The sequence below is a fragment of the Chiloscyllium plagiosum genome, unplaced genomic scaffold (assembly GCF_004010195.1).
Source record: "Chiloscyllium plagiosum isolate BGI_BamShark_2017 unplaced genomic scaffold, ASM401019v2 scaf_9904, whole genome shotgun sequence".
In the NCBI taxonomy this organism is placed as follows: domain Eukaryota; kingdom Metazoa; phylum Chordata; class Chondrichthyes; order Orectolobiformes; family Hemiscylliidae; genus Chiloscyllium; species Chiloscyllium plagiosum.
In genome coordinates, this window is record NW_025213179.1 from 3,849 (window position 1) to 27,546 (window position 23,698).

Genomic DNA, 23,698 nt, shown 5'->3' on the forward strand with positions numbered 1-23,698 from the left:
ATTTGGGTTTTCAAATTTCCCTGTAACTGAATCTCCACCACTGTCAATCCCTCCTCCTCTCTTCCCTCTTTCTCGCCCCCCCCCCCCCCCCCCAATAAAGTTTACAGCCTTGGGTCTGCTTCATCTTTATTGACCCTGTGCCACTTAGCTCATGGCTCAGATAATAATCCAGAGATTATTTTTTCTTGGTTCTGCTTTTTAATTTAGCTCTTAACTGTTCATACTCCCTTAGCAGAACCCCTGCCCTAGTTTAATCTGTCATTGGTACCCATGTGAACCACAACAACTGGATGTTGCCCCTCCCACTCAAAGATAATCTACAACCCACATGAGATATCCTGAACCGGAGCACTAAATAGGCAATACAGCCTTTGGGGCTCTCAATCCTGGTCACCGAATAGTGTCTATTGCCCTAACTTATACTATCCTCAATTACAACATTTCTCTCCCTGAATGGCTCCCTGCAACCTGGTGCTGCGGTCACTTGGCTTATCCTCCTTACAGTCCTCATTCCTGTCCACACAAGGAGCAAGACACTTGGACCTGTAGGACAAAGACAGGGGCTGAGACTCCTGCAACTCCATCTTCTGGATTCCTGTATCTGCCTCACTCATAGCCACACCTTCCTGTCCGTGACCACTGGCTGAATTTGCATTAGTTAGTCTAAGGGGTGTGACTGCCTCCTGAAACTGGCAGGGTAGCGCTCTCCTCATTGATGTGTCGCAACATCTAAAGCTAAGAATCTAACTCATCAGCTATGAGCCAGAATTCCTCAAGCAGCTGACGTTTACTACAGACTTGGTCACTGGGAAGCTCATGGCATCCACCAACTCCCACATCGTGCAGGAACAACACATCACATGACCCTCCATACTTCTTTTATTTAACTAGTTTTGAATTTGTTTTCTATATGATAGAAGTCATAGGTTGAAGTAGTTTATTTGGTCATATGTTGTTTCTGTGATGAGGTTAAACTCTGGTCTGCTGGAATAGAGGATATAAAATTAAAGAACCACAATTTCCAAGTGAAATTCGTGTAGGTAGAAATCACTAGCTCTTGCATAGCGCCAATCGTCTGATCAAACCAATCTTACTTTATTATTGTGATTCATTGAATTATTTTGGTTTCTATTCTACCAGATAAACCTCAAACACAAGAACTGCCTAAAATTAAAGAGGAGCCAAACTCAACATGGTAGTAGGAACTCATATGAGTGCAGTAAGTTTAGCTTTTAGTGGGCTTCTGCAGCCAGCTCATAAAACATTTAGTGGTTCCTCTCTGCCAGTGATGTCTTTGCTAGGATTTCCCTCTGATATATTTATCAATGTAACTTACACCTGTGTAAAATAGCTTATTCTTTCCTTTTCCTACTACGCACTTAATTTATACCTCTTAAACACTGCATGCTTTAATTTTTATTATATGAAATTAACATTATTTTATTAGAACATGTATGACAAAAGTCAAAAGGTACAGCTTCTATTTTAGCAGAGAATTGTAAAACTGATCACATGGTTTTAATAAAGGTAGGTGTCAATAAATGTGGATTGCAAATAATCCAGTGAATATGCTCATAACCTGCACTTTTAATCATCTTTAAGGACTTTAAGTTGGTTTTCCCCCTCCACTTTCAAATTTAAAACTTGTTCTTAAGTAATTTTTTTTCAATTTTTTTCCCCAATGAAAGGAAAGCAAGGTAAAAATCAGTAGGTTAAAGATTGTGGCTCAGGAATTATGGCAATGTCAGAAAATAATTTTCTTTTTAAAAGAAACTATGTTACACAAGTGATTTCAAAGTATAGTCAAATGTAAACCCACAATTACTTTCACAGTGCACCTATCACTTCTATGGGGTCTCATCAAATTCCTAATTTAAGCAATGAGCAGATTTTAAATGTAACACTGAAGAGCTTTTGCTTGTGGCTCCACCTGCTGCCCTTCCTAACACAATGTTAAAAACTGTCTTTAAAATGGAGATTGCCACTATTCATCTGCATGCAGTCTTGCTTTTAATAAACAGTCTTGTTTTGTGATCTGAGTTAGACTTTGATCACCTCTATCATGAGATGGAGTATGTCACGGCCCTGCTGTCTTTACTAGAAATTTAACTGAAGTGAACGATTAGCTGAAACTATTTATACTTCATTCTTCAAGTCCTCACACTCTCTTAAATCTTGTTTCAGTTTTTGTCAAGTATAAGTGAAACCAAGAGACACTGTGCATGTCAGGAGTCTCTGTTTTGCATGCATTGATGTGCTGGCTTCACAAATATGACCCCGCGAGGCTTGTTCAGACTCTGATACAAAAAACAAGAGGCAACTATGTGGAGCTTTATCCTTCCAATTTAAGGAGGAATCTATTTTTACTGACACACTCCTGGAAAAAAAAACCAAGAGTTTACTTGTGGAAATTAGGTTAAATTCAGTTTGGCAACCCTGGGTTAGCTTGCTGAAATTGATGGCATAATACCATGTTCATATTTTCAATGAGTTCATCATTCAGATTGCCATTCATAAATTATGATTGGAGAATTTAAACTAACGCTTCCTCCATTGAGAAAATGTTTGAGCACAAGAGAGTATTAATTGTGATATATTGATAACTTAACTGGAGATGTAAAAGATGGCGATTTCTCTCTTTATGGCTGCTTGCTTCTCTGTTCCCTGTTGCTCCGCCTGCATTACCTCTGCACTACTGACCTTGGTCATTCTGTGGCTTGATATCCTTTTTGTTTATCAAGACTTGCATTTTTAGGAATATATGAACTGCATTGATATTGAACTGCTTTTACCCCAGTCTTGAGCACATGCTAATCATTTCTTCCTCAAACTTGCAGGACCTGATGTCAGTCTGCATGAGAAATCTGAGCCTCCAGAATCATCCAGTGGAGAGCTGTGAGCTTCAGAAAGCTTGGGCATCAGCTGTGTATTATAATTGTACAACATAGGAAAATGTTTGCTTATATCCAGACCTTTTTGTACCATTCAAAAGATTTTTTCTTTTTTTAATCAGCACAAGATGAATTGCTTCTGTGAAATTCACCAAATTTTGTCTCTTTGGTTGAGGGAGTGTTCTGTACATCTGACTTGTCAACCAGAATACCTTTATTAAAATGAAGAAAACAATATTCTGTTTGTACTGGTGGCGCTATTTGTGTTGAATGTTAGGTTTTCAGTTATACTGAACCTATCTATTGTGACCCTCTTCAATGCTACACAACAATAATACTTAATTGTAAATGATTTTTTTTGCGCTCAAAATCTTTATATGGTGTTTCTAGAAATAGTGAAAATAAGAGAACTTGAGAACAGTTTGAGTATTTTCTCCCCCTTTGTTATTTCCAGAGTTCTGTGATCTCTGTAATGAGGAAATTGTGCAAAGGAGTCAAGAAAATGTAATTCTAACAAGGTCCACAGTGTCTGTCTATCATTCTTTTCTGCTCAGTAAATGAAGAGACATCACTCACCCTACAGTCAGGGAGCTTTTACAAGGAAATTTGGAAGATGAGACCTAGATTTAAATACAGGTTAACCAGCACCATGGCATCTCTACTTTTTTTAAATGGAACGTTGAGATGGTGATGGTCCTCCTATCTCATTAATGAAATCCAGTATGGTAAGCCATCAGTGAGAGCTGGCATCTTTGTCTCACTCTTATTTAAATCTCTAGGCTTGCTATGAAACTATTCCCTTTTTATTATTTAATAAACAAGAGGGAAACCAGGGAATTATAGAACTGTTTTTTGTTTATTTCATGTGATGTGTGTCTCGTGTTGAGGCCAGCATTTCTTGCCATTCCCTAGCTGCTCTTGAATAGAATGGGCTTGCTAGGCCATTTCAGACTGCAGATAAAGGCCAGCCACATTGTGGATCTGCAGTCACATACAGATCACACCATCTAAGGATGACCAATTTAATACTTCTATGGACAAAGTGAATCAGGTGGGTTTTTACAGCAATCAGTAGTTTTGTGCTTACCACAACAGAGACCACCGTTTGTATTTCATTGTGTCCCCAGAGCATTAACTCAGATTTCTGGATTATTGTCATGAAATGATAGGGTGGTTGAACACTGAAATTTTAAGCAGATCACAGACAACAAACATTAATTTGAAAATAAAGGGTAGGTTGTGTCTGGTAAATTGGCCACAATCAAAATGTTTGAATCCAAAGTAGTGAAGGGGCAAATGTCTAAACATGTTATTTATGTGGAATTCCAAAATGTATTTGATGGGAGATGGTTAGCTAAAAATGAAACTTGTAATTGGAGGCAAACTATTGATCTAGTCGGGAAACTGGCTGGGAGATGGTAGGTATTATTGGTATATGCTTATTAGCAGGATGTGGTGAGTGGCTCCTTGATAATTTGAGGTTCTAGCTATTTGCTATTTATTAACAGCTTGGATAATAGACCATCTTTCATTGTCTTTCTATTCTATGTAGTATAGATAGAAAGATACATTTGTAAAGTAAATGGACAAAATTGCAGCAACTAGGTTTCAGATTATCAGATGTAATGTCAATCCCTCTGGATCTGGACAGGACAGAACAGGGTAATTTTGCGGTGTTAAAAATACTGCCTAAAAATATTTGGAGATCCGAGTTTATAGATAAAAATTTCATAAACTGGTGTAGAAACTTATTTAAAAAGCTGGGTGAATTCTGTCCTTATCTTTAGGAGACTCTTAACTGGAAAACAACAGGAGTTGTGTTTTGGTCAACCCTGGGTTGACCATAACCCAGAGTACTGTGTCCCACATTTTAAGGATGTATTGATCTTCTTTTAAGGTAGAACAATCTCTGGATTTTAGAATTTTACCTGGATATCCAAGGGTTACATTACAAGGAGAGATTACACAAAATACACACATTCTACACAAATTGTAGAATGTTTTTAAAAACGGAAGTGAACAGATATCTATCCTGTTTTCACTCTTGGGAAGGACTAGGGAGAACAGTCAATTAACTAGAGCCAGACTTTTCAGGAGAGAAATTGAGAAAAATGTTGTTAGCTAACAAGCAGGAGAAGTTTGGAACTCTCTTCACAAATGGAAATTGGTTAACAAAAGTTTAAGTTGTGGGACAAAGACAAACATGACAATTAGTTGCAAATCAGCCATGAGTACTGAGTGGTGCAACAGACTAATGGCCTACTTTTCCTAAACTGAGACTTGTATGCAAAAGCTGAGTCCTGAATCATCATCTGAGATCCCTCACAAATGAGGATGACTGTCCCACTCTCAGGGTGAGTTTGTTGGAGGCTGTATGGTCAGATGGGGATACCGCAGACTCTTGTTACACTTGGGGCAGGTGCTGCTCACAGAGAGGGGTATGTGGGGCATTGGTGTGACAGCATGATCCTTTCTCTGGATTGCAGAGCTACTGCCCTGCCAACTGAGCTAAACGAAACACACAATTGGAAGTAAATCCTTGAAAGGAGTGGATGGTCCCTGGAAAGAGGTATGACAGCTGGTACCATGAAGGGAATATTGCAACTTATTTTGATTACTGGATCAAGAAGACAGAGAAAGAATGGGCCCTTTAGAATGCTGAGGAGAGCATTAAGATTTTGTTGGGTTTAGATAGAAGAGGAGACTATGTTGAATGGGGTTTGGTGAGTTGGAGCATGAGGTCAGGCTATGAGCAGTAGTACAGGATACATACTTTGGGGCTCTCAACTGAAAAATTCCTGTTCATTTTAGTTGAGGAAAAAAGACTTAGCTGTGTCACTGGCATGTGAAAGGTAGCCTTTTGTCAGAATCTATGCAATGGACAACGTGGATGAGCAGAGAGAACTGTGTCCACTTGCATAGATCCCTGAAAGTTGCCACCCAGGTTGACAGCGTTGTTAAGAACGCATATGGTGTGTTAGCTTTTATTGGTAGAGGGATTGAGTTTCAGAGCCATAACGTCATGTTGTAGTATACAAAGCTCTGGGTGCGGCTGCACTCAGAATTACGTATAGTTCTCGTTGCTGCATTATAGGAAGAATGTGGAAGCATTTGAAAGGATGCAAAGGAGATTTACCAGAATGTTGCCTGGTATGGAGGGAACGCCTTCCTTCTGAGGAAAGGCTGTTTTCGTTGGAGAGAAGGTTAAGAGGCAAACAGAATAAGCAGAGGTTTAGAGAAGGTGGACCGTGAGAGCCTTTTTCCACTGGTGGTGTTGGCTAGCATGAGGGAATTGTAAACACTCACTGGTATTTGTATAGTAAAATGTAATTTTGCTTGTGTGGTGCTCCACCTAGTGGTGGTATTGGCCACAAAGTCAAATTAAAAAGCTAATGAAATGTTAGAGTGGAATTGAACACAGCAGTAGGGAGATTATTTTTCAGGTGAGGCACTGGTGAGACCACAGTTGGAGTACTGCATACAGTGCTGGTCATCTTATTTAAAGAAGGATGTAAATTTGATGGAAGTGTTACAGCAGGTTACATAGATGATGAATACATGCAATAGGTGATTGCCTTCTGAGAAAATGTTGGGCAGGCTGAGCTTGTAGCCATCAGAATTTAGAGGATATAAGGTGACTTAATTGAACTGTATAAGATCCTGAGGAATCTTGATAGGATGGAAGTGTCATGAGAACATTTGATTTTACAAAATCTCAACATTGCTGGCTAGACATTTGCTTTCTTGACATACTGCAGTTCAATTAATGTAGGTGCATCCTAGAAAATGAAGTTCTGATACTTAATTGAGCTTTTTTTCTATACAACCAACCACAAGCAAAACAATGATTTAATGTTTTTTTTAAAAAAAACAAATACATACAAGGGTTGGAGAGGGAAAAAGCAGAGTTAATGTTGAGTTCAGAAGTGAATTTCTGACAAAGTCATACTGAAGAAATCATACTGGACTGTCAACTTTGCTTCTCTCTCCAGATGCTTTCAGATCCTGAAGGAGTTTCTCCAGTATTTTCCATGTTCATTCCAGATTTCCAGCGTCTGTAGTATTTTGCTTTTATTACATACAAAGGTTATTTGACCTAAGAGGAAACCACCTGCATGTTAACATTCAAAATATGGCAACTCATTCAATTCCTTCTTGTTTATCTTTGATGGCAACCTGGAATAAAAGAAATATAAGTTTCCATTATTTTCTGTTCAATCCAGTTTCATCAATAGGAACAGTTGTGGAGGATTATCACTTCCAAAATTTCATACATTAAGTTGGAACCAGATCAAAGACACAAGTATTCTAGTTTCTTCTGAAGATGGTGAGCCACATCAGGTATTTCCTAAACAATTGATGTATTGGCTAACACTGTTTATGCCAGGATTCTTAATTCAGGACTTATAGCAATACTTTTGCAGGACAACTGCAGTCCCCTCTATTCAAAGATCACAACCTTGTAAAAAAAAAGCTGGAATCTTAAAGGCCATCCCATTGAGCCTACCTCACCAATTACTGCTTTCCAGCACTATCTACATGTTGCTTCATGTCATTCCATCTCAAGAAGTCTATCAATTTAATACTTGAACCTGCTCAATAATCTCCCATCATGAGAACGATCCATTTAATTCTTATTCTCTGTTTTGTCAATCCGTTCTTAATCCATGCTGATATATTGCCCCAAATCCCATATACTCCAGTTTTAATTATTAGTATCCAGCATGGAGCTATCGGAAAGCTTTCTTAATATCCAAATGCATCACATTTCTCCCTTCTCTGCATTACAAATAACACCCTCAAAAAACTCATTTCTCAAACACTATTTCCTTTATAAATTCATGTTGATTTGACCCAATTCAACTATTATTTTCTACTTTCAATTATCATATCCTTGATAATAGATGCTAACATTTTTCTTACTATTTATGCCAAGATAACAATAGATAATAGGTGCAGGAGTAGGCCATTCTGCCTTTTGAGCCAGCACCAAGTCTGTAGTTACCCACTCCTCCCTTCTTAAACAGTGAGGATAAATTTGCTCCATTCCAGTCAGCAGAATATCCTTCCTTAGGAAAGGAGATCAAAACTGTACACACAATACTTTAGGTGCAGCCTTACCAAAGCCCTATATAACTGCAACAACACATCCTCACTCCTGCACTCAACCTCTCACAATGAAGGCCAGTGTAGCACTTGCCTTCTTTACTGACTAGTGCAGCTGCATGCTTACCTTCAGCAACTGGTGCACAAGGACACCCAGGTCTCACTGCACACTCCCCTCTCCCAAGGTACAGCCAATCCGGTAGTAACCTGACTTCTTGTTTTTGCTTCCAAAGTGAATAACTTCATACTTATCCAAATTATACCGTATCTGCCACTGACTTGCCCACTCACCCAACCTGTCCAGATCATGCTGCAGGATCTCTGCATCCTTGTCACAGCTCAACCTCCTACCCAACCTACTATCATCTGCAAACTTTGAGATGTTACATATTGTTCCCTCATTCAAATTATTAATAATATTGTGAATAGCTGGGGTCCTAGCACTGATCCCTGTGGTACCCAATTAGTTACTGCCTGCCAATTTGAAAACGACTCAATCATTTCTACTATTGCCCCTCTGCCAATCAGTTTTCTATCTATCTCAATACACTTCCCCCAATCCTAAGTGCTTTAATCATGCGCAGTATTCTCTTATGTGGGACTTTGTCAAAAGCTTTCCGATAGTCCAAATATACCACATCAACTGGCTTCCCCTTGTGTACTAGATCTTCATACAATTCCAACAGATTGGTCAAGCAGGATTTCATCTTTATAAATCCATGTTGACTCTGTCTGATTCTGCCGCTGCTTCTAAATGCACTGCTATAAAGTGCTTGATAAGGAATTTGAGAATTTTCCCCACTACTGATGTTAGGCTTACTTGGCTATAATTTTCTGGGTTTCTCACTGCTTCCCTTTTTGAATATTGGAGTAACATTAGCTATCCTCCAATCTGCAGAGACTCTTCCAGAATCTATAGAATCCTGGAAGATAACTGCCAATGCATCCACTACTTCTGAAGCCACTTCCTTAAGTACTCTGGGATACAGGTTATCCGCCTTCAATCCCCTCAATTTTCCCAGACCATTTTTCTATCAATTTGATCTCCCTCAGTTCTTCCCTCTCACTAAATCTTGGATTCTCCAACATTTCTGGTATCGGATTACTGTATTTTCTCCTCAATCAATCCCATGGTCCTTTGTTGCTGAATTTTAAACTGCTCCTAATCCTCAGACCTATTTTTTTTGGCCAATCTGTAAGCTTCTTCCTTGGATTGGATACTGACTCTAATTTCCTTTGTAATCTGTGTTTAGGCCCTCTTACCCACTTTGCTTTTGTACTGAACAGGAATAAACAGTTGTTGCATTCCCCCAGGTGTTCCTTGAATATTTGTCATTACCTATCCACTGTTATCCCTTTAAGTAACTCTTCCCAATCTATCAAGGCTATCTCACGCCTCACATCTTCATAATTTCCTTTAAGATTCAGCACCCTAGTCTCCAATCAACTATCTCACTCTCCATCTTAATGAAAACTTCTACCTCATAGGGTTATGAGAGTTCAGCATTCTACCAGAGAGTGCAATAAGTGAATATAATCAAGGGTGAGTTAGATTTTTGATGTACAAATGATTTGTGAGTAATGGGGCAGGCAGGAAAGTGAAACTAAGGACATAGACAAGCTATAATCTTATTGAAAATCTACTTTATAACTTATGATCTTATGGGAGAGAAAATAAACCAGTGGTCATGTTCTTTGGGAGTATAAGTCATGGATACAAGGTTGAGAAGATGCATTACCAAGTGATCTGTAACTATATCTGTTGCTTTTAACTATATGCAAATACTTGAAGTAAAATGCAGTAATTTCAAAATGGTTGAAGGAAGTGCACCAATGAGAAGCAATGGAATTTGGTTGGCCACGTAAATAAGCCACAAAAAAGATTGTGGTACAAAAAGAATAGTGAAATTGTGGCTTTGATCTCATAAGACTGGAATAGAGAGTGATGGAGGTTCGGTTAACACTTTAGTTGTCGAGTCATAGTCAGTACCTATCTGAATTGGAAAGTGCGGGGCTGGAAAAGCACAGCTGGTCAGGCAGCATGCGAGGAGCAGGAGAGTTGACGTTTCGGGCATAAGCCCTTCATCAGGAATGGGGGCTACTGGGAGATAAATAGGAGAGGAAGGTAGCTTGGAAGGCAATAGGTAGATGCAGGTGAGGGTTAATGGTGAGAGCTCGAAGCGGATTGGTGGGAAGGAAGACTGACAGGTCGGACAGTTGGCAGTGGAGGAAGCCCAAGACTTGCATGTCCTTGGCGGAGGGGGCGTTGAAGTGGTTGGCCACGGGGCAGTGGGGTTGTTTGCTAGGCGTGTCCCAGAGACATTCTCTGAAATGAGTGGTGTCCTGTTTCCCCAATTTCAAGAAGACTATATCGAGAGCAACAGACACAGTGATGATTAGATTAAATTAGATTACTTAGTGTGGAAACAAGCTCTTCGGCCCAACAAGTCCGAAGCGCACCCACCCAGACCCATTCCCCTACATTTACCCCTTCACCTAACACTACGGGCAATTTAGCCTGGCCAATTCACCTAACCTGCACATTTTTTGGACTGTGGGAGGAAACCCACGCAGACACAGGGAGAATGTGCAAACTCCACACGGTCAGTCGCCTGAGGCGGGAATTGAACCCAGGTCTCTGGCGCTGTGAGGCAGCAGTGCTAACCACTGCCACCGTGCTGCCCATGAGGTGTTGAATGTGCAGGAAAATCTGCTGCATATAGAAGGATCCTTCGGGGCCTTAGATGGAGGTGAGGGAGAAGGTATAGGTGCAGGTTTTATACCTTTTGTGGTGGGAAGGGAAGGTGCCAGGAGTGAAGGGTGAGTTGATGGGGGTGGGGGCATGGACCTATTGAAGGAGTCGTGGAGGAAATGGTCTCTGCAGAATGCTGATAGGGGTGGGGAGGGAAATATATCTCTGGTGATGGTGTCTGACTGTAGGTGGCAGAAATGGTGGAGGGTGATGAATCGGTGATTGGTGGGGTAGTGTTGCAATTGGAGGGGTAGTGTTCAAGGGTGGAGGTGCTGGAAGTGGAGGGTATTGTTAACCATGTGGGAGGGGAATGGCAGTCCTTGAAGTATCAGCCATCTAGGATGTTCTGGAGTGGAACTGATCCTCCTGGGAGCAGATACGGTGATGGCTGAGGAATTGGGAGTAAGGGATAGCTTTTTTTAACAGGAGGCTGGATGGGAGGCGGTGTTGTCCAGGTAGCTGTGAGAGTCGGTGGATTTGAAGTAGATGTCTGTGTTGAGTAGTCGCTGGAAACAGAGGCTGAGAAGTGCAGGAAGGGGAGGGAGGAGTCAGGGATGGTCCAGGTGATCTTGAGGTCAGGGTGGAAGGTGTTCATGAAGTTGTTGAACTATTCAACTTCCTTATGAGAGCACAATGTAGTGAAGAAAAGGTGGGGAATGGTACTGATGTAACTACAAAAATGGACTATTCCACATCTCTGACAAAGAGGCAGGCATAGCTGGGCCCCATGAAGGAAGTGGAAGGATTCAAAGGAGAAGTTGTGAGGGCGAGAACCAGTTTAGCCAATCGAATGTGTGTGTCAATGGAGGGTTGGCGGGAGAGGAAGAAACAGAGGGATTGGAGGCCTTAGTCATGGTGGATGGATGTGTACAGGGACTGGATGTCCATGGTGAAGATGAGCCAGTGGGGGCTGGGGAAACGCAAAACATGGAGCCTATCTGAAGCCCGGCATTACTTTTATCTACTACATTCAATTAGCAATGAGAGAGTCACCAGAATAAGAAAGGCTTATTTGATAGAGCCGGGTTGCATAAAATTGCTATGTATTTTGTTTAAATAAAAATAACAGGGAGATTTAACTAAGGGTTTTAAAATGAAAGAGGAATGCAAAAAGAACGGCCTCTGGTAACAAAATCACAGAAAGAGTGATAGAAATATAGAAAGTTTCCACTGTCCCAACAACGTGATTAGATATTAGGCCAATCAAAAAGTTAATACTGAGAATAATTGCTTTTTGTTAGTTAAGGGCATCAACAGCTATAAGAGTGAATGGAGTCGAAGTTAACATCAACCATGATCCATAGGAATGGCAGTTCAGAATCATGAGACTGAAGAAAATATACTTGATAATGAATTGCAAATTACTTCCATGGCATGTGCAGAGTGGCACAGGGTGAGGGGGGGTAGGAAGATACACACAGTGAGGGTTACAAGTAATTCAAAACAAAAATTCCTCAAAATACTCAGCAGGTCTAGCGGACTTCTGGAGAGAGAAACATCGAGTTAACATTTCAGACTGGTGACTTCAGAATTCAAACAATACAAAAAATATGAGTTAAGAAATAACATCATTAACAATCAAGACCATGAGGTAGGAGATGACAAGATTTAAACAGCAGTGATGGCATTCCAGGTCAGGTGTATGAGATGTTTAAACAAAAAACTCCCATTTTACCCCTAAATTCAAAATGGCACATTCTTACACCAACCAGTCCACTGTTGTCAAACTGTTCCACTATGGCAGTGTGAAAATTCAACACTTTTTATGTATTCCTATGATATCTAGAACTTGTTCATACAGGCATGACAAGACAATGAAGCACTACATTGTCTTAGCTGCACACAAAGATTACCAGTTCACTGAACCATGTCTAAAACAATGTGTTCTCATTTCTAGTTAGATTCATTGATTTTGTCAGCACCAGTGTATCGAAATCTAAACAGCAACTTACTCTGAACCGTTCCTCCAATAGTGACAGTTCACTGATCAGATCGGTGATGGCGTTTGTAAAGGCTTCTTGTGGACTGTAGTCAGGAGTGGTCTGCACACGAATAACAATTTTGTGTTCTAGAGGATGGGGGACCTTGTAACCTGCAAATAACACCTGAGGATCTTTCAGCAGCTGCCTAGAAAACAAAAGAGGTGTCATAACAATCCAAAAATGTGCAGGTTAGGTGAATTGGCGAGGCTAAATTGCCCGTAGTGTTAGGTGAAAGGGTAAATGTAAGGGAATGGGTCTGGGTGATTTGTGCTTCAGCAGGTCGGTGTGGACTTGTTGGGCCGAAACAGCCTGTTTTCACACTGTAAGTAATCTAATCTAATCTAAAACATGTATTCTTGCAATAATAAGGTTTTCCCTCAAAACCTTAATTTTAATTGAGGACGCAAACGAAAGAGACAGCACAGTCTTCAAACCTCAATAATGGCCCAGAACTACCAGCTAACAGCAATAGATTTTAATCCTTGGATGAAAAGCATTATAATTCTTTGGTGAAGTATAGTCAGGTCATTGAGATTTGATATAGATTACAACTAAATATCATCAATGGATTAGAACATTAAATAGCTGGTTTGTGTGTGTGTGTGTATATATATGTATATATATTTTATATATAAAACCGTAAATATTAGTGAATAAATTGCTCATCTCACAGAATCTTGTTCTGTACAGTGGATATTTTAAATTTTGAAGACACGTTTTTGTCATGTTTTATTGCTTACCTGCTTGCTCAGGTTATGACATATTACATCTTACAATACATAGTACACTCTTAACCACTTTGTTCATAGTTGACATGACCAAGATCTTTCCTTAGCTGAGACAGACTTCCAACAGGGAATGTAATGGATTGGGGACTCTCCGTGAATTAGATAAGTAGGATTTATTGGTGAGAGATCCAATTGGGGTCTCATTCTGATTGGTAGACTGGCTGTGGGAATAGTGGCGAGGATGAGTCCATATTTTGTGGTATCTGGCCCAGTTAATGCATTAATGCACCATCAGTGTCCAGAGCCTCAGTTAACCTTTCATGTTAAATGAGGCTGTTCATCTTATCAACAGAAATGAAACTTCTCACTGTAAATTGTAATAATTGGGCAAGGAAGTTTTTGAGAAAAGTGGGCATAGATAGTCTCTGGATGATTGGTCATTGTACAACAGTACTCAAAGTCAAACAGTTCAGGACAATTTGTATGTGGAAGTAAAACCAAGGCGAGGATAGGAAAGATTAAAACATCAGTGCACTATTAGGAAGCTATTGTCATTATACCTTAGCTACAATAAAACAGCCTTCCGTGCTGAAGCAGTGTACTTACGATCTGATTGTGTTACCCAGGGTGTGGTCCTCCTTGTTAATGGTGAACAAGCAGGCATTTGGTACTTTTGTGTCTTTTATTATTGTTATCCTGGAGAGAGGGAAAAAGAATGATGATAATACAAAACCACTTCATCAGTCACAAGCAAAACACTACAATATCTACTGGGTCAACATTCACAAGACAGAATTCAAGATGGTATAAATTTCTAATATGGAATATGCTATCAAAGGGAACCCTTCCCAAGTAATAAATTACCTGGCTAACATTCGAAAAGGGACCACCAGTCCGGGAAACTCTGAAATGGAGCCATTACTAGTAACATGGGTCAGAATTCTGAGTGGATGATCAAATAAAATGACTTGGACACAAACTATTTGTTATTGTTTTGGGCAGAAGCTCATTTGAAATGAAATACTTTCCTCAGATATCTATATTGGATTGACCATCCACAGGCTGCACCGATGTGCTTGGTTTCCCCATCGTTGAGGATGGTAAAGTTGTGGAGCCCTCTGCTTCAGTTACTCATTCAAGCATCCAACACCATTCATGACTGGATTGACAGGACTGCAAAGCTTTGGGTTAATCTAATGGTTGTGTATTTCCTTGGCTGTGTATATAGCAGAATGTGTGCATGTTAAACAGAGGAACAGTCTTGTAGCTCCACTGCTCCTGGTAATCTCTACTCTTCATGGACCCAATGGTTTGAATGGTCTCCTGTGTCTAAATAATGCCATGCCAATATGAACCAGAGTCGATCCTCTGGCTTGGTTTTAATGGTGGAGAGTTAGGGATATCCTGAGCCATGAAGTCAAAGGCTGTGGTTAAATACAATTCTACTGCTGATGGGCCACATGACCTCACGGGTGTCCAGTTTTTAGCTGCTCCCATTTTGCATGGTGGTAATGCAACAGAACACGGTGGTGTGTATCCACAATGGCCACTTCTCCCAATAATTTAATGGATAGATTCACCTACGACAGCAAGATGGCCTTCCGATCAGGTAGTTTTCATTTTTTGTTGACTCTCTCACCTCCTGCCACAAACCCATTCTGTCAGGTTTTTCCTTTATGACTCAGCCAGTTCAGTCTGTATCGATGCTACTAGGATCTGAAGGCTGAAGACCCAGGGTTTATTCTGTGACTCTGGTACCTTCAATGCATTGCAGGATGGCTGTTTAGTGATGATATCCAGAGTGGGACAGGAAGGAACAGAGTGTACAAACATTTTCAAAAAAAAAGCAAATGGGGTCAAAAGGAGGAGAAATGGCACAAAATAAAGCTTTTAAATGCATGCAGTGTTTGGAACACAAATGAATTAACATCACAAACAGTGGGTATGGTCTTATGGGTATTACAGAGTCATGGTTACAAGATCAAAGCTGCAATTAAATATTTGGGGATATCTAACTTTCTGAAGGTATGGGTAGGACAGATGGAATATGCATTAGTGAAAAAAATCTTGCAAATTGCACAATCCACTTGTGTGGAGCTAAGAAATCATGAGGGAAAATAAAGACAATAACTATATAAACACAGAAAAGCAGAATCAACATGACTTCAGGAAGGGGAAATTGTGCCTGAAAAATTGATTACAATTCTTTGTGGTGGTAATAAACACAATAAAGGGGACCAAGTAAATGTATTACTGTGTATTTGCATTTCCAAAAGGTGTTTGCCAAGGTTATCACGAGGCCACTTAAATTAACAGCCCATGATATTGTGGGTAGTATATTCTTATGGATAGAGATTGACTAAGTAATAGAGAACAGAGTTGGGATAAGGGGAGCATTTTCAGGACAGTAACATACAACTCAGAGTGTCACAGGGCTCAGTGCTGGGGCCATCATTATTTTACAATATATATCAATGACCTGAATGAAGGGATCCCAAAGGTCTGCGGGGCTGGAGGAGATTACAAAAATAGGATGGGGCAGGACGTCAAAGATTTGGAACACAAATTGGTGCAAGATACTGGCAGCAGTAAGAATTTGGATGTGTTAATTTTTACAGAATATGGAACTTAGGAGTTAAAGACAAAATGCTGCAGATTTGGCAAGTTTGATAACCAAATCAGGGTTCGATCTGGGAGAACACAGTGCAGCAATATCAGAGGGAAACGGTTTACAGTGGGTGAAAGAAGCAGAGAAATAAAGGCTGCAGTTCTCGGGAAAGAGATCAAGTGTAGGTAAAAAGTCACAGAGATCTGGTCCTGATGACAGGGAGTATTGGAGATGGGTGAAAGGGCCTGTGTGGCGGATAGGAGATTTCCATCCAAAGAAACTGGTATGGAGGTGAAGATGACCAAAGAAGGGTTCAGCATCATATCACATCTGAAATTAATGTGAGGTATGGGAATAAAGGGATAAAACCAAATCATTGTCATACAGCACAGAAACAGACCCTTCAGTCCATCTTGTCCATGCCAACCAGGTTTCCCAAACTAAACTAATTGTCTGCATTTGGCCCAAATCCCCTCTAAATCTTTCCTATCCATGTATCTGTCCTGATGTCTTTTAAATGCACATGCCTCTACCACTTAGTCTGGCAGTTTATTCCACATACATACAACCCCGTGTGATAAAGCTGTCCTTCAGGTCCCTTTCAAATCTTTCCCCTCTCACCTTAAACCTATGCCCTCTTGTTTTGAACTCCCGTACCCTTGGGAAAAGTCCTTTGCTATTCAGCATATCTATGCTTCTCATGATTTTATAAACCTCTATAAAGTCACCCCTCAATCTCCTACATTTCAAGGAACGAGCTCCCAGCCTCCTCTTATAACTCAAACCCTCCAGCCCAGTAACATCCTTGAAAATCTTTTCTGCACTCTTTCCAATTTAATAACATCCTTCCTAACAGCAGGGTGACCAGAACTGTACATCACAATCCAAACGTGGCCTCACCAATGTCTTGTACAGCCGCAAAGTGACAGCTCAACTCCTATACTCAATGCTCTGCCTAATGAAGACAGTCGTGTCAAACACCTGATCAAGTGTATCCTAGAATTCTGTGGGAAGCTGGGGAAGTGATTGCTGGGCCTTTTGCTGAGATATTTGTATCATCGATGGTCACAGGTGAGGTGTCGGAAGACTGGAGGTTGGCTAATGTGGTGCCACTGTTTAAGAAGGGTGGTAAGGTCAACCAGGTAACTACAGACCAGTGAGCCTGACATCAGTGCTGGGCACGTTGTTGGAAGGAATCCTGAGGGACGGGATGTACATGTATTTGGAAAGGCAAGGACTGATTCGGGATAGTCAACATGGCTTTGTGCGTGGGAAATCATGTCTCATAAACTTGATTAAGTTTTTTGAGGAAGTAACAGAGAGGATTGATGAGGGCAGAGTGGTGCAAGTGATCTATATGGACTTCATTAAGGCGTTTGACAAGGTTCCCCATGGGAGACTGATTAGCAAGGTTAGATCTCATGGAATACAGAGAGAATTAGCCATTTGGATACAGAACTGGCTCAAAGGTAGAAGACAGAGGGTGGTGGTGGAGGGTTGTTTTTCAGACTGGGGCCTGTGACCATTGGAGTGCCACAAGGATCGGTGCTGGGCCCACTACTTTTTGTCATCTATATAAATGATTTGGATGTGAACATAAGAGGTATAATTAGTAAGTTTGCAGATGACACCAAAATTTGAGGTGTAGTGGACAACAAAGAAGATTACCTCAGATTTCAACAGTATCTTGATCAGATGGACCAATAGGCTGAAAAGTGGCAGATGGAGTTTAATTTAGATAAATGCGAGGTCCTGCATTTTGGGAAAGCAAATCTTAGCAGGACTTATACACTTAATGGTAAGGTTCTAGGCAGTGTTGGTGAACAGAGACACCTTGGAGTGCAGGTTCATAGCTCCTTGAAGGTGAAGTCGCAGATAGATAGGATAGTGAAGAAGCCATTTGGTACGCTTTCCTTTATTGGTCAGAGTATTGAGTACAGGAGTTGGGAGGTCATGTTGCGGCTGTACAGGACATTGGTTAGGCCACTTTTGGAATAGTGTGTGCAATTCTGGTCTCCTTCCTATCAGAAAGATGTTGTGGAACTTGAAAGGGTTCAGAAAAGATTTACAAGGATGTTGCCAGAGTTGGAGGATTTGAGCTACAGGGAGAGGTTGAATAGGCTAGGGCTGTTTTCCCTGGAGTGTCAGAGGCTGAGGATGACCTTATAGAAGTCTATAAAATCATGAGTGGCATGGATAGGATAAATAGGCAAAGTTTCTTCGTGGGGTGGGGGAGTCCAGAACTAGAGGGCATAGGTTTAGGGTGAGAGGGGAAAGATAGAAAAGACACCTAAGGGGCAACTTTTTCACGCAGAGGGTGGTACGTGTATGGAATGAGCTGCCAGAGGAAGTGGTGGAGGCTGGTACAATTGCAACATTTAAAAGGCATCTGGATGGGTATAAGAATAGGAAGGGTTTGGAGGGATATGAACCGGGTGCTGGCAGGTGGAATTAGATTGGGTTGGGATATCTGGTCGGCATGGACGAGATGGGTGTGTTTCCATGCTGTACATCTCTATAACTCTATGACCTTCTTCGCCACTCTATCCGTGAACGCCACTTTCAAGGAACCATGGACCTGAACCCTTTAGTCTCTCTGTTCAACAATATTCCCCAGGACCCTACTATGGACTGAGTAAGACCTGCCTTGGTTTGTTTTAGCAAAATGCATCAGCTTGCATTTATCCAAATTAAACTCCAACTGCCACTCTTCGAACATTCACCCAGCTGATCAAGATTCTGTTGTACTTTTAGATAATAATCTTCACTGTCCACCACACCACCAATTTTTGTGTCATCTACAAACTTACAAACCATGCTTCCTATATTCGAAGCCAAATCATTTATATAAATTGTAATAAACAGTGGATCTAGCACCGATCCTTGCAGAACACTGCTGGTCACAAGCCTCCAGTCTAAAAAACAACCTTCTACCTCCACCTCTGTCTCCTTTCACCAAGCCAATTTTGTTTATAACTGATTAGGTCACCTTGGATCCCATGTGATCTAACTTTTCTCACCAGTCTTCCATGTGGAACTTTATCAAAGGCCTTGCTAAATTCCACGTAGACAATGTCTACTGCTCTGCCCTAGTCTATCCTCTTGGTCACATCCTTAAAAATAAAATCAGGTTTGTGAAACTTGCACAAAGCCATGCTGATTATCTTTTTTCAGTCCTTGCCTCTCCAAATGCATATAAATTCAGTCTCTTAGAATCCCCTCCTATACTTATCTACCACTGACATCAGAGGTCTGTAGTTTCCTGGCTTTTACTTGCTGCCTTTCTTAAATAATGGCACAACATTAGCCACCCTCCATGTGTCCAGCACCCCATGCAGGCTGTTGATGATAGAAATGTCTCTGCTAGGGATCCTGAAATTTCTTCCCAGTTTACCACAATGTCCTGGGATACACTTAATGAGGTCCCGGGGATTTATCTACCTTTATACATTTTAAGACCTCCAGCACCTCCTCTTTTGTAATGTAAACTGTTTTCACTATTTCTCCAAATTCCCTAGCTTCCATACTGCCAAAATATTGATTTAGTATCTCACCTATCTTCTGTGATCCCACACATTGTTGACCTCAATACTTAAGGGACCCTATTCTCTCCCTGGCTACTCTTTTGCCCTTAGCCCTGCTGAGTACAGATGATTCTGCATTAGTAAGGGAAAGGTCAGAGAGTACAGTGAATATATGGTGAGGAGTGGGATTACAGGAAGGTATGGAGTGCAAGGGAAAGGGGAGAAAGAAACTAAAGGAGTGTCTGTACTCCTGAGTTCTTTTTGTGCTAGCATTCCTCAACACCTGAAAAGAAATGGTTTTGTCAAATGAGATGAATAACTTGGGAGACTACTGGAACAGTCCAGCTTTAAAAAGCTATAAATATGGATTTCAGCAAATGAGCTGAGAGAGGAGCAAAGCCAAGTGATGCCACTAAGATGAAAATAAGAAATGTTAGTGGTTTTTGTGGATGAGGTGAGAAGCTCACCATGGATAAAATAGACAGCAAGGGTCCAGTCAGGCTTAACCTTAAAATTGTTGCCAAGGAAAGGGACAGAGTCAATAACCTGGAATAGAGTTTGGATCAGGAGATGAAAATTGCTTCAGTATCTGACATATTTATTGGTCAATGCATTAAGTATAGGAGTTGGGAGGTCATGATAAACCTGTACAGGACATTGGTTAAGCCACTTTTCGATAGGGTATGAAATTCTGGTCTCCCTGCTATTGGAAGCAGATTGTGAAACTTGAAAGGGTTCAGGAAAGATTTACAAGGATGTTGCCAGGGTTGGAGGATCTGAGCTACAGGGAGAGGCTGAACAGACTGGGGCTGTTTTCCCTGGAGAGTCGGAGGGTGAGGGGTGACCTTATAGAGGTTTACAAAATTATGAGGGGCATGCATAGGATAAATAGATAAAGTCTTTTTCCTGGGGTTGGGGAGACAAGAACTGGAGGGTATAGGTTTAGGGTGAGAGGGGAAAGATATAAAAGAGACATAAGGGGCAACATTTTCACACAGAAGGTGGTACGTGTATGGAATGAGCTGCCAGAAGATGTGGTGGAGGCTGGTACAATTGCAACATTTAAGAGGCATTTGGATGGGTATATGAATAGGAAGGGTTTGGAGGGATATGGACTGGGTGTTGGCAGGTGGGACTAGATTGGGTTGGGATATCTGGTCGGCATGGACGGGTTGGCCCGAAGGGTCTGTTTCCATGTTGTACGTCTCTATGACTCTATTAGAGGAAATGGCGGCGATGTGGAAGAGAATATCAATGCCAGAGCAGTCTGATAACGAGGAGAATAACATAATAATACCCGATAATGAGAGAGAGGGCGGGTGCTGCAGCAGAGCTGGGGGTAAAGTGTGAAATGGCCGGGGCCTGGGGGACACTGACACTGACGGACCGGGCACCGAGCTGCCATCCACCCCCCTCCCTCTTCACCATCATCACACTCCTCTCTTTCACTCACTTCTTCTCTCCCTCGAAAAGCAGAAAACTCTCGAAAGCCGGCGGCGCATTCATCTCGGAAGGAAACAAACAGACACCACGAGCTCCAAGACCAACTTCATAATCATCGCAACGCCGGAGATACCGCCACCCTCGGACCCTCCGAGAACAGCGCCCCAGCCCGGTCCCTCCGAGAACAGCGCCCCACTCCCGGACCCTCCGAGAACAGCGCCCCAGCCCGGACTCTCCGAGAACAGCGCCCCACTCCCGGACCCTCCGAGAACAGCGCCCCAGCCTGGACCCTGCGAGAACAGCGCCCCACCCCCGGACCCTCCGAGAACAGCGCCCCAGCCCGGACCCTCCGAGAACAGCGCCCCAGCCCGGATCCTCCGAGAACAGCGCCCCAGCCCGGACCCTCCGAGAACAGCGCCCCAACCCGGACCCTCGAGAACAGCGCCCCAGCCCGGACCCTCGAGAACAGCGCCCCAGCCCCGGACCCTCCGAGAACAGCGCCCCAGCCCGGACCCTCCGAAAACAGCGCCCCAGCCCGGACCCTCCGAGAACTGCGCCCCAGCCCGGACCCTCCGAGAACAGCGCCCCAGCCCGGACCCTCCGAGAACAGCGCCCCAGCCCGGACCCTCCGAGAACCGCGCACCAAACGGATCCGCCGAGAACAACGCCCCCGGCTGGACACTCCGAGAACGATGCCCCAGTCCGGATCCGCCGAGAATAGCGCCCCAGCCCGGGCCCTCCCCAAATAGCGCCGCCACCTGGACCCTCTGAGAACAGCGCCACCGCCCGGACCCTCCGAGAACAGCGCCCCAGCCCGGACCCTCCGAGAACAGCGACACCCCCTCCTCCGAGGGACAAACACCCGCTTCCAGGATTTTCGGGAACAGCGCCCCACTAGGACACTCTATGAACAGCACCTGTCCCACGTTATGATCCAACTCTATTTTAACTGCATTAGAACAATAATAGTCAGAGAGTCATAGAGATGTACAGCATGGAAACAGGCCCTTCGGTCCAACCCGTCCATGCTGTCCAGAAATCCCAACCCAATCTAGTCCCACCTGCCAACACCAGGCCCATATCCCTCCAAACCCTTCCTATTCATATACCCCCCAAATGACTCTTAAATGCTGCAATTGTACCAGCCTCCACCACATCTTCTGGCAGCTCATTCCATACACGTACCACCATCTGCGTGAAAAGGTTGTCCCATAGGTCTCTTTTATATCTTTCCCCTCTCACCCTAAACATATGCCCTAGTTCTGGACTCCCCGACCCCAGGGAAAAGACTTTGTCTATTTATCCTATCCATGGCCCTCATAATTTTGTAAACCTCTATAAAGTCACCCCTCCAGGCCCCTCATAATTTTGTAAACCTCTATAAGGTCACCCCTCGGCCTCCGACTCTCCAGGGAAAACAGCCCCAGCCTGTTCAGCCTCTCCCTGTAGCTCAGATCCTCCAACCCTGGCAACATCCTTGTAAATCTTTCCTGAACCCTTTCAAGTTTCACAACATCTTTCCGATAGAAAGGAGACCAGAATTGCACACGGTATCCCAAAAGTGGCCTAACCAATGTCCTGTCTCACAAACATGTCTCACAAGCTCGATTGTGTTTTTTGAAGAAGTAACAAAGAGGATTGATGAGTGCAGAGCTTTACATGTGATCTATAAGGACTTCAGTAAGGCATTCGGTAAGGTTCCCCATGGGAGACTAATTAGCAAGGTTAGGTCTCATGGAATACAGAGAGAACTAGCCATTTGGATACAGAGCTGGCTTGAAGGTAGAAGGCAGAGGGTGGTGGTGGAGGGTTGTTTTTCAGACTGGAGGCCTGTGACCAGTGGAGTGCCACAAGGATCAGTGCTAGGTCCTGTACTTTTTGTTATTTATATAAATAATAAATCAGTTTAGCTGAGACTTTAAAATATTCAATAATCCCACTTCCACAGCCTTCTGAGGCAGTCACAGAAGTTTCATATCCTTCAGACGAAAAGAAATGTCTTTTAAAACTAGGAGATGCCATTTTAAAACAAAACCCCCAGTCTACCCCAGAACAAACATTCCCCATGTCCACCTTGACAATACCGTTTAGGATCTTATCAAATTTAATCAAAGTTAAAAATCACACAACATACTTGGAATAAACCTGTTGAATGATAACCTGACGTGCGATTTTTAACTTTGTCCACCCCAGTCCAACACCGGCACCATCTCATAATAAATTTAATCAGTTCACTCCTCACTCCAGTGGAAACATACCAAAGCTGCCCAACCTATCCTGACAAATAACCCACTCATTCCGGGTATCATTTGAACCACCTCCAAAGTAGTCACATCCTTCCTTAAATAAGGAGACCAAAACTATAGACAGTATTGGAGGTGTGGCAGCTCCACTGACTGATATAATTGAAGTACAATATCCTTATTTCTTTGTTCAATTTCTCTCTTAATAAAGAATAGCATTCCCGTACCCCTCTTGATTATCATTGTACAACATATTTTCCTATCTTAGTGTCATCTGCAAATTCAGTTACTATGCTTTCACTCTCCCTGGCTAAGCCTTAGATATAAATTGCAAAACGTTGAAGCTACAGCACAGATCCCCTCGGGGACCCCACTGTCACATCCTGCCACTAAAAGAAAGACCCATTTATATTTACTGTGT

The 23,698-nt window shown here is 42.3% G+C and overlaps 1 protein-coding gene and 1 long non-coding RNA gene across 2 annotated transcripts; one reads left to right on the forward strand and one right to left on the reverse strand.

Annotated features, from left to right (window-relative positions):
- The first annotated feature begins 1,135 nt into the window (after window positions 1-1,135).
- On the forward strand, window positions 1,136-3,410 carry LOC122547563. Its single transcript, XR_006311031.1, has 2 exons — window positions 1,136-1,219; window positions 2,838-3,410. It is a non-coding gene; the product is annotated as an uncharacterized LOC122547563 (long non-coding RNA).
- A 3,335-nt stretch (window positions 3,411-6,745) lies between these two features.
- Window positions 6,746-21,193, reverse strand: polr2j (RNA polymerase II subunit J). The gene is made up of 4 exons (XM_043686179.1): window positions 21,045-21,193; window positions 14,066-14,155; window positions 12,702-12,876; window positions 6,746-7,067 (listed from the first exon to the last, which is right to left on the reverse strand). The coding sequence occupies exons 1-4, from the start codon at window positions 21,095-21,097 to the stop codon at window positions 7,032-7,034; spliced, it is 354 nt and encodes a 117-aa protein (XP_043542114.1). The 5' UTR covers window positions 21,098-21,193; the 3' UTR covers window positions 6,746-7,031.
- Window positions 21,194-23,698: the final 2,505 nt, after the last annotated feature.

Coding starts and splice junctions, on each gene's coding strand:
- polr2j (XM_043686179.1), bottom strand. CDS start 21,097: ATGAATGCGCCGCCGGCTTTCGAGAGTTTTCTGCTTTTCGAGGGAGAG. Junction 12,877..14,065: donor CTGGGTAACACAATCAGATC/GTAAGTACACTG, acceptor TTTGTTTTCTAG/GCAGCTGCTGAAAGATCCTC. Junction 7,068..12,701: donor TATTGGAGGAACGGTTCAGA/GTAAGTTGCTGT, acceptor CTTTTATTCCAG/GTTGCCATCAAAGATAAACA.